Source organism: Candoia aspera, chromosome 1 (assembly GCF_035149785.1).
Source record: "Candoia aspera isolate rCanAsp1 chromosome 1, rCanAsp1.hap2, whole genome shotgun sequence".
Taxonomy (NCBI): domain Eukaryota; kingdom Metazoa; phylum Chordata; class Lepidosauria; order Squamata; family Boidae; genus Candoia; species Candoia aspera.
The window spans coordinates 333,383,695-333,395,175 of NC_086153.1; the positions used below are offsets into that span (position 1 = coordinate 333,383,695).

An 11,481-nucleotide genomic window follows, 5' to 3' on the forward strand; every position below is an offset into this window, starting at 1 on the left:
GGTAAATCGTTTTTGCACTCGGAACATCCCCAGGAGCTTGACTTGAAGCGAGTTCCTTTTTTCCTTTTTAGCGCACCTCTTTTAAGAGTACCTTTTTTTTCTTTCAGTGCCCCATGCGACTCCAGCCACCATGCATGCATAACTACAAGGACAGCGCATGAAATTGGGTTGGGAGGAGGCGTCCCTACCATCCCAAATCAGTCCCAATTTTCCCAGGCCAGAAGTTGGAAGGCGCCGTGGCCGCGCTTTCACCCCCGAGCCTTTTCAGCGCGTGGGTGGGGGCGGAGCTACCCTGGGGGGTGAAGAAGGGTGGGGGAAAGGCTTCCCCCGCGCATGCGCCCTCCCCTTCCCCCCCTTTCATTGTTGGGCTGGAGGTGACGTCCTCTTTCTGGGTGGGACAGAGGCGCGGCGAGGCGCCAGCGGGTGGGGGGTGCTGCCGGCAGCCTCCGCTCGGGCTCCCCGCCCCGTCCAACCCCCCTCCCCCCTCTCCGGGCCGGGCTGTCGGATGAAGGCGGCGGCAGCGCCAGCGCCAGCAAACAAAGGAGGAGGAGGAGGAGAAGGCAGCGGGCGGGATCCTAGGCGAGCGGAGCCGATCTGGGGGCGGTGCGGCGGCGGCGGCGGCCCGAGAGAGCGCCCCGGAGCCGAAGGCAGGCAGCCCGTCCCAGGCTGGGGGGGCAGCAGGAGGAGGAGGAGGAGGAAGAGGCGGAGGGGGAGCTGCAGGCAGCCATGCCCAGCGCCATCTACCAGCTGGATGGAGAAGCCTCCCGCTGCTGCCCCCCGCCTGGGTTGGGCGGGCTGCTGAACCCCCAGATCGCGCAGCAGCCGGCTTGTTCCGGCAGCAGCTTCGCCCTGCCGGCCGGCCCGGAGCCGCCCAGCCTGGAGCCGCCCTCCCCGCCTCTCTTGCAAGAAGCCGAGGCGCCCCGAGACCCCGCGGCGGAGCTTTCCTTGGCCTTGGAGCAGCTTTCCATCTTAGGGCTGGCGGCGGCGGAGGAGGAGGAGGAGGAAGAGGAAGGAGAAGAAGGCGGGAGAGAAGAAGCGGAGGAGGAGGCGGCGGCGGCCAAGGAGGATGGAGGAGGAGGAGGAGGAGGAGGACCACGACCCGAGGGCGACCTGATGGAGGCAGGTGATCCAGGAGGGCTGGACCCCTTCAGCTACCACGGGGTGCCCCCCCTGGCAGCAGCGCCGCCCGCGGGTGGGGGCCTGGTCCTGCTGGACTCGGATGGCAGCCCGCCTGCCTCCAACTCCGTCTCCCCCGTGGAGATCCTCGGGGCCTTCCCGCCCCATCTGGGACACCACCCTCCGCCACAGCACCCCCTGCTGGCCGGGCAGCTGGGCATCATTGGCAGCCGCAAGAAAAGTGTCAACATGACTGAATGCGTTTCGGTGCCCAGTTCGGAACATGTGGCAGAAATCGTGGGCCGTCAAGGTAAGACCTTAAAAGAATGAAAGAAGAGTTAAGAGTTGGTTGGCTTTGCCCCCGGGCCCACCTGAAGTTAACCCATCGGTATAAAAGGGTGTGTCCACCATTCTTAGTTTTTGCCCCCCACCTGCACCTAGATTGTCTCCCCCTCCCCAATTACTCAGCAATCCCCTTCCGAGCTTTCTAAAATTCTTGGGAGTGTTGCATTTTAAATGGACTTGTCTCTTTCTATTTAATTTATGTTAGGGTGAAAAGAGCTTTCTTTCATTTTTTTAAAGCATCATCCATAGTACCATCCCATATTTGGGGGAAATAAAGCAAACTGCTGATCGTATGTTTTTCTTTTTTTAAAACAAAACTTTGGAAGGGGAGGTAACCATACTTAGGGATGAAATATTTGCAGAGACTCCAGTCCAAGTTGTTTTATGTAAGCATTAAAAAATGCTGCATTTTTCCCCAGATGTAGCTTGGTAAATGTGAAAATGTTAAGTGAGGGACTTAACCTCTCTGGGCCCCAATACCAACTTTTCCAGCTTTTGTGTGGCTAAATCCAGCCATATTTGGCTTTGTGTTTCTCTTCCCTTATTCAAACTTTACTGAAATCCAGAAAGCCAAGGAACGCCTAATTTCTGGGCCTGTTCCATTTGGCTCTGGGGAGACTTTAAAAGCTTCTTTGTTCTTTTGTGTCATAGAAATGTGGAGAGGAAGGAAGGAAGGGAAGCAAAAAAACTTTCGACATTTACAGTTGGAAAAATTATTCCAGAAATAATAATATTCCATTTCCACCTACTTTCCCTTGTTGTGGGAGAACTGAGTGAGCATCTTTATAAATTGTATTTAAAGATAATCCTTGTTTTGAAGAGACAAGGTGCCACATACATGGGGGAAATTCGTTCAAGCGCAAGTCTAGATGTTTGATGTTCTTCTGGATGAAATGGCTATAACAAGTTGGCAAACTCGATCTGCCTTCTGGAATCCGTGCAAAATGGGTGTAATCTGTGCCCCATTTTTCAGATCCCACTTCTTTCTGGACCCAGGTCGTTACCTTTTGTGAATTGCTCACTCAGCATATTTCTGATTATTCGTGTTCTTCCCTTCTTTCTCTACATTTTTAAATTTTGATTTATAAAACCCATTTTTCTTAGCAGCAAAGGTATAAAGGGAGTGAGCAGGTCTCAGGTGGCAAAGATTGGCCATGCAGTGTGTGGTGGGCCAGATCGTAAACTGGTGGTCTCCTTTCTTCATTTACTTGTTTTGTATTTGAGAGTTTACCATAATAAATGCCAAAATATATTGCACAAAAATTTACCCTTCCTTCTTCAAGCAATGAAAGCTGGGACGTTTTAAGGCATTCTGCAAGCATCTGAATACGGTTTACTCTACCTCTCCATTTATAACTGGCCTAAGTTGCTGTATAACATTTTTGTATTTTTAAAGTTTTTAATTTTTGGATCTGTATCAGTCTTTCCCCCTTGTCAATGGGGCAGATATCTGCCCTATTGTTCGCTTTGTTAGCTGAGACCATGCTGTGTTGAGCACGGTGACATCACGCTCCTTGTATCCTATTGGATAATTCTGGAAGTACCCTACCACCACCACAATTTGGCCACGCCCAATTTATATTAGGCCATGCAGCTCTCCTTCCAACTTTTTTTCTGCTTCTCCTATCTTAGCAGAAATCAAGGTTTAATTTCTAAAGAAGGCAGTGTGAGGTTTGTACTTTCCAATCGGGTAAACCTTCTCACTCTCTCTAGCCCATAGAGTGTGATTGGTTAGTGGTGGATCAAAACACACTCAGTGTTTGCTTAGATAGATAGATAGATAGATAGATAGATAGATAGATAGATAGATAGATAGATAGATAGATAGATAGATAGATAGATATCTGATCCTGTCTTGCATGATTCAGAGGTTTACACTGCTTGTAAATAGTGATGTTAAAGCAATATTGCCTCAAAAGTTAGAAAACTTTAGGAACTCTTATGCAATTCCATTGAAAATATGTTTTGTGATGCACCTGCATCTCTTTTTTTAAAGTTATTGCTAGCACATATCCAACAAAAAGTTTGGTAGAAGAAAGTGGTTCATTATCTGATAAATAAAGTTTAGTTGTGCAGTGCAAAACATACAATTTAAACAAATAAACAATAACACTTTTGCATTTCCTTGTATATTTTTTTAGGCGAAAGATTTCTCAGGTAGCTGAGTTTAGCTGTTTACTCTTCTTTCTTCAGAATGCACGTAGATCCTCTGTTCAGCTTCAAGCTTCTAGTTCTCGTCATGGTACAATGTTTCCATCGTCTGTCCTTTGCGACCTGAAATTCAAATTTCACTTCAGTTATGAACCCAGATTCGCCAAGCGTGTTTAGCCAACGTGCTTTGTTCTAAACGAGAAGGCAGTGAGGGAGACGACAAGGCACACGCCTCCTAAAGTTTCACCGGCAGGGCAGGTGTTGAGCCAGAAATTCTTTTAGCATCACTTTCTTCTGATGGCTTTTTTTATTTTTAAAGATGACATCTTGCATTTTTTCATCTGAAGGGCCTAAATGTCTCATGCCAGCCCAGAAAAGGCTGCTGTTGGAAAGAATGAAGCATCGTCTGTATAATGGTCAATTTTTTTTCATCGTTTTCAGCCAAGGTAGTTGAAAAGGACTTCCAAGACTAGATCTGAACCCATTTAAGTCAGGCAAAATAATAGGAGTGCACCTGCTTTGCCCATTTTCAGGGATTATCTGCTCCAAAAATGTGCTGGGCGAAGGGATTCATTCCTGTTCTTTCTTCTGGATCTCTTGATGGTTTTTAGTCCAGTGGATTGCGATGCCTTCTGGACCAGTGTTTCTCAACCTTGGCTGAGGAATTCTGGGAGTTGAAGTCAAAACAGCTTAAAGCGGCCAAGGTTGAGAAACACTGTTCTGGACTGACTGGTGGGATTGGGTCTTGGAGACTCTTGTCTTGCAAAGTCCCCTATCTATCATTTGGGGACTAAATAGTGATGCCTGAGGAATACTGTATGATACCATGGCCATTACCCTGTGCTGCCCACAGGTGACATGGCATCTGTGGGCACCAAGGTATATGGTAACATCTCCCTAGATGCCTACCTTCTTCTTTCCCCTCAGATCTTAAAAGAAACAATGAAAGGCTAAGCATGCTGTAAAGCAAAGCACCGGACATTATTTGCAAGGATTGCTGGGTCCCCCTGTGGAGGACAGAGGCATTCTTAGAAGATAAAATTGTGTGGGTGGCTGCAGCGCCATGCTTGGTTGGGCTCTGTGCCCATCTGGCCAAAAATAAGACAGAAATGGCAGAAAGCATCCTCAGAGACCTGAAGAGGTGGTGGATAGTAATGTCTCCATTGCGGGGTTGCGGGGTGGATTGGCCATGCCCTCCAAGGCAGCCATTTTGTGAGAGTGCCTACAACACGCTATCCTGCCAGGACTGGTCTTATCCCCTTATGGGTTGAATTAGATTTGCCATTACTGGATCTCATATTTTATATTTGTATTTATTGATTATTGATATTATTTATGTTTTTACTGAATTTTAAACTGTTTTTATTGTGAACTGCCCAGGGTCCCACGTGTGGGGGAGATGGGCGGTGATAAAAATATGATAAATAAAATAAATAAAGTTCCAGAGGTACCCTCCAACCCATGTGCTGCCAACAGGCTGTGGCCTTCAGCATTGTACCTCTTTGCCACTTAACTATTGAGCTGTCAATAGTCTTGCTTAAGTTCATTAATGGACTGCATGATGGTGAACAAAGCCATTGATTGGATTGGTTCGAATTGAAATGAATGAATGGTCCATGGGTCAATAACAGATTGAGCCTTTGTTCTATGAAGGGCTGCATTCCCTCTAAAAGATCACACTCCAAGCTCTTCCTTGCTTTTTTGGTATCCCTGGATCTTCGCAAGGTAGAAAGGCCAAGTGCTTTTGCAGGACAATGTATGATGCCTTGGCGCTTTTGGCTCCAGCTTGAAGATTCCAGGAATTGAACCCAGGACCTTCACAAGCAAAGGAAATGCTTTGCTGTTCAACTATGAGTTCCCAGGCTGTCTCTTTCACCCAGGTGTTGGCCAGACCCACCCAGTCAAGTCACATTTCTATGAATTGTGTTTCTAGGGGTCAGAAATAATCCACCTAGTCAGAATTTAACCAATCTTCTTGGGAGTTTAATCCCGTGGCTTGTGGGCAGAAGGGGAGGGAAATTCCAGCCAATAAGTGCTTTGCTTGTGATTACAGATGTGTGAGCTGCTCTAGAAGCATATACATGTCAAGGCATTGCACAGAGGATCCTTCCAGGTCTAAATATATGAAGTGCCTGTGGAATCTTCCCCAGAAAGGCAGCTAGAGCTTTTCAGACCATTGGGGGGGGAAAGAAACTGGACAATTAGCCTTTTGCAGCTAGGCTTTCCATAAATTGTGTGCTTTTTTTTTTAAGCTTTTATTCTGTGCCTTCTGTAACATGGCTAAGAGCAAATTTCCTTTTTCATAAGATTGTCCTCAGGATCATCCATTTAATAGGGATAGGGAGGGCAGCAATTTCCTGGCCCATATCAGTGTTGCCTGTATTCAGTCCTAAGTCTCCTCTGTCCGATTTTCTCTTCAGTCTCCCAAAAAATGCCAATTTAGTTCTGCACGTATTTTTTTCTGGCATACATATTGTTGTTTGTTTGTTTTTTTGCATGTAACTTTCTTGGATGTGGACAAACCAAAGATCACAGTGTCCTAATCCATGGCTTCATCGAGGAAGTGCAAGGTAGAGTCAGTTTATTTGATAAGGCAGACCATATGAAATTCTTCCCCCATCCCCACCAATAAAATATTGGGCAGTCAATTCAGAAGAGAGGGAAATATATCAAATAGAAATTAAGCAGGTGGTAAGTAAATAAATCAAATAAGTGCATTATTTATTTATTTATTATTTACAAATACAAAGTCTAAAATACAAAATATAGAGTATAGAATATACAATTCAAGATGGGAAGCTTTTAATCTTGGCACCCACACAGGGCCAACCACCCCCATGAATGGCTGTCCCCTCTCCCAGGCCAGGCCAGGCGGCATTGCCATGTTTTTAATCCCTTCCAAAAGGCTGGAAGAGTGGGGGCCTGTCTTACCCCCAGGGGTAGCTTGTTCCAAAGGGCCGGTGCTATGGCAGAGAAGGCCCGCTTCCTGGACCCTGCCAGTTGGCAGTCCCTCATGGACAGGGTCCGTAGCATGCCCTCAATGTAACTGGGGTGAGGCGGTCCCTCAGGTAACCTGGACCCATGCCATGGAAGGCTTTAAAGGTGATAACCAACACCTTGAATTGGACCCAGAAGCAAACCAGCACCCAATGCAGCTCATGCAGCAACGGTGTTATATGTGCCCTTCTAGGGGTTCCTAAAACTGCTCATGCAGCCGCATTATAAATAATGGCATCCATTAGGACGATCCGCTGAAGCAGAAGGATGCATGATTAGGGGCGGGTCAAAGGAAGGAGTTTGCAGGACACGGTTAAACTTTGGAACTCATTTACACAGCATGGAGCAGTGGATGCCAACTTGGGTAGCATTAAGAGGAGGCCAGACCAATTTTGTGAGTTTCAGCGGCTAACCCCTGTGCCGATTACCTGTCATTTCCTGTAGGAGAGGCAGCATAGGAGCGTCTTCGTTGACAGGTGTATCAGCAGGACGGTGGGATGCTCCTGGTGTTCCCTCCTGAGGTTTCCAGTTAGTTTTGTGAAGGCAGAATATGAGGATAAAGAGGCTGTTGGTCACGTTAGTGATTGCAAAAGCATTTTCCCTAATCTGAATGGGTGAAAAGTGCCCTCTGTCCATTTTTATAATGGTTTTGTTTTAGCTGTGCTTTTTTAGGATAAATGAACATCTGGAGGCTTAGCATTTTATGTGGGCATCTTTGTGTTATTTATGAGCAATAAATATTCATTGTATTGACAGTTAAGTGGAGCTTCTGTGTACAGGAGCAATATACCTCTCAATACCAGATCCCAAAGATGAACAGCAAAGCAGGGGAAGGGTTTTCTTTCTAACCTCTTCCAAATTTCCTTGAGGCATCTAACCAGTTGGTCTGATCTCTGCAAGCTAGACATTTGTTTTTCTTGAAACAGCTCCACTGACTTGCCTGGGTCACAGCCTTAAAATCCAGCTGCATTCTTTTCTAATGCCAAGTGCTCAAAAAGAGCTTTAAAGATAAATAATTACAAACAGATAGGGGGAGGGGGCAAGAAAAGATAGATTCTGTAAAAATAGTCCATGCTCACCTGCAGTCTATGTTCTAGGGAGAAAGGGAGGCAGCACATTTGTTAGCAGAGATGCTTCCTTGAACCATCCAGGAATCTTTTAAAAATGAGCTTTAAATCAAATAAAAATCTAGTTTCTGTAGGGGTGGGAAGATGTACATCTCTGCATGCTGCTGAACCACCACTCCCACCATTCTTCCCACTGGCTGTAATCATTAAAGCTGCAGTTTAACAGCATCTGTAGGGGCCCATATTTCTCACCCCATTCCATACAACCTGTGGCTGTTACATTAACATTTTTGCACTTGTATTTCCCCCTGGTTTCAGCGTCGGTGTGTAAACCTTAGTTCTTCAGAAAGACAGGATATTCAGCAGCAAGCACACACTTCACTTCCCTAAGAATCTCTCCTTCTGTTAAAATGGAACAGAAAGTTTCTAGTCCCTGCTGTTTCAAAAAGAAGTACTTGAACAATAGGGTTATTTAGCCAATGGGTCATCAGATCCCTGGAGGCAGAGAAGCTACTGCCTAAAATTTCTAGTGGGTTGTGAGTTATATTCAACTTCTCCTTGTTCAGAAGTAGGTTTGTTATGGGAAAAGTGATAAATTTTAAGTATATGAAAAACTGCGTTGCTAACCACCCACCTTCCTGGATGGTCATCTTAGGAGGAAATATCTGTGATACTATGCTGGCAGAGACAAAGGCTCAGTGGGTCTCCCCCCATTTTTGTGGCCTGCTTCTGGGCTTCATGGAATCACACAATGGGCCACTAGACTAGGTGGGCATGATATGTGTTCCATGGGAATAACAAAGAAAAAATGAATTGTGTCATCCTGATTTTCAGGATGACTGTTTTAACGAAAAGTTTGAGATGGAGCAATGTGGTCAGGAGCAGTCTATCTGGCTGTGTTGTCAAAGGGAAAATGACTGGGGAGAATTATAATAATTCTGCCTGGTTCTCCAAGTGATACCAGATGTCTAGGACGAGCTACCAATTAAATGTCCCATCCTGCCCCAGAGTGATGCTGTGCCAGGGAAATTGGGAAATGAAGTCCAGGTTCAGCCATTTGCTTTGTAAGTCACCTAGGGCCCATTTCAAAAGCCATACAAGAACCAGTATCTTGGAGAGAACCCCCAGCTAGTTTCAAAGACTTAACAATTTTGAAACTGAGCAGGGGGGAAATACCAGGTGCTTCCCCAGGTGGGAGCCGCAACTGAGAAAACCATGTCTTTCTCCCGCTCACCTGAAATTGTAGCTTGACCTGAGAGAGAATGTCCACTTAGATCAAGGTGGGCAATCCTGTGGGAATAATAGGACTGGGGGCAGGGGGTGGAATTTGGGGTTTTTAGGAGGTGCCTTAAAAATCTATATTTTGCCCTTAACCTCCCCAGCCATGCTAAATACTAGACAGAGCAGAAAGATTTGGTCCTGCCTCCCCTGAGGGTTGTAATAGCCACAAATGGAGTGCTCTGGGGCAGGGGAAAATGTGAGCTCCAGAGTTCCTGGTGGGGGGGGGGGATTCTGGGAGTTGAGGGTGCAATACCTCTGAAAGGACCAGGTTGGGAGAGGCCGACTTTGGCCATAGAAATTCTACTTGTTGTTATGGAAAGCTGTTTTTTGGCAGGGCCGAGTGCAATTTCTTATGCAGTGATATATTTCTAACCAAGAATAAGATTTATAAATAGGGTTCTCCACTAGCTAACATGTCCCTTTTGTTCTTCTCGTCTTCGATATTTCTGTCTTTCAGGCTGCAAGATCAAAGCCCTGAGAGCAAAAACTAACACTTATATAAAAACACCAGTGAGAGGGGAGGAACCTGTTTTTATTGTGACGGGGCGGAAAGAAGACGTGGAGATGGCCAAGCGAGAGATCCTCTCAGCCGCCGAGCACTTCTCCATAATCCGGGCCTCTCGCAACAAAGTCAGCGGCGTGGCTGGCTCCGTTCTGGGTCCTCCCAACCTCCCTGGGCAGACCACCATTCAGGTGCGTGTCCCGTATCGCGTGGTCGGGCTGGTGGTTGGCCCAAAGGGAGCCACCATCAAGCGAATCCAGCAACAGACGCACACCTACATTGTGACCCCGAGTCGGGACAAGGAACCGGTCTTCGAGGTGACGGGCATGCCGGAGAATGTGGACCGGGCTCGGGAGGAGATCGAAGCGCACATCACCACGAGGACGGGCTCCTTCGTCGACATCAACATCAACAACGACTTTCATTCCAACGGCACCGACGTCTGCCTCGACTTGATGGGTGGCAATCCGTCCAGCCTCTGGTCGAAAGCGCCTCACCCAGCCCGCCGGCCTTTACCCAGCTTACGCAATGATAGCCTTGGTTCCTCGGGTAGCGCCACCTCGGCCACGGAGCCTTACTTCGGGGGCCACGTGGCCGAAGCGCCCCCCACTGGCTCCTTCATTTCCAGCAACAGCAGCTACTCTTTCAGCGAACCCCCAGCCCCTGGACTGGGCTCCGATGACGGTGATTTTGGGTTTGACTTCTTGGCCTTGGACCTCACCACGCCAACCACCATCTGGTCCCCATTTGAGACCCCCAACAGCCCACTCCAGGTCTTCAGCAATTCTTCCACCTCCTCTATGAATGGCAGTGCCCAGAGACGCAACAGCGCGCTCAGCACCACTGCCACGCCTCGGCATTCGCCAACCCTTCCAGAGCCTGGTGTGGCTCTGGAGCATCCGTTGGCCCGGCGCATCCAGAGCGATCCAGCCAGTGCCCTGTCCTGGCTGCCGGCCCAAGGCTCCATATCATCTTTCTCGAACAGCACTGACTACTCATCCCCTTCACCTTTACCAAGCAGCATTTCCGCCACTTCAGGCTCACCAACCGATTCCAACAGTTCGGAAAGGGCTCGCAAGAATTCCCGCGAGTGCATGGTGTGTTTTGAGAGCGAAGTGATTGCCGCCCTCGTGCCCTGTGGCCATAACCTCTTCTGCATGGAGTGTGCCATGCGCATCTGTGGCCGAGTTGAGCCAGAATGCCCTGCCTGCCACGTGCCAGCCACACAAGCCATCCATATTTTCTCATAGCCACAGGGTGGGTGGGATTCGTCATTCATTTCCTGCCCCCACATACACACTTCCTTTCCCTCCAAAACAAACCAACAACAACAACAAAAAGAACACGGCTTTTTTCAAATGTCTGATTGTTTATATCAACTTTTTTTTTTTTTTTTAGAACATGTGAAAGAACGTGGAGGGGTGGAAAGGAAAATGGAATATGTCTTTTGGGTCTTGTCTGGTAAAAGGAGATATATGGATGTGGAGTAGAGAGGGGGGAAATCAGGCTGGCGGTGGGAGTCTTACAGAACCTTCACCGCCTCGGACAGCTTTCAGATGTGTTGATTTCAACTCTCAGGATTCTCTGTCATGGGTGGGTATTGCTGAGGGTTCCGTGGCTTGAAGTCCACACACCTGGAAGCTGAATTGTATTTTGTGCTTGGCAAGAGGACAAAACACAGGTGAACAGAGCCAGCTTCCGGAGCTGGGCAAAAAAAAAAAAAAAATCAGTTAAAATATTGTTTACAGAATAGCTTTAACTCTCAACCCCACGAGCACAGGCTGGGTTGGGTTAAATGTTTGCTGTTCCTCATGCCCTTTTTCCCCAAACAGTATTTCGTTTTGCAAAGATAAATCAAGCAAAAGTCCATGTGCACTTTTAAGGTTTCCCTCCCCTCCCCTCCCCTCCCCTTCCCTTCCCTTCCCTTCCATGTTAAAAATTATTCTTCCTTTACCTTTTTTGTATGCAGTTCTCAGAGAAAGCGTGAATGTGATTTTTCATTGTTGGCAAGTCAAGTGTTAT

At 47.4% G+C, this 11,481-nt stretch overlaps 1 protein-coding gene across 1 annotated transcript; it reads left to right on the forward strand.

Moving 5' to 3' along the window:
* The first annotated feature begins 541 nt into the window (after window positions 1-541).
* On the forward strand, window positions 542-10,847 carry MEX3D (mex-3 RNA binding family member D). Its single transcript, XM_063290765.1, has 2 exons — window positions 542-1,426; window positions 9,415-10,847. The coding sequence occupies exons 1-2, from the start codon at window positions 727-729 to the stop codon at window positions 10,707-10,709; spliced, it is 1,995 nt and encodes a 664-aa protein (XP_063146835.1). The 5' UTR covers window positions 542-726; the 3' UTR covers window positions 10,710-10,847.
* Window positions 10,848-11,481: the final 634 nt, after the last annotated feature.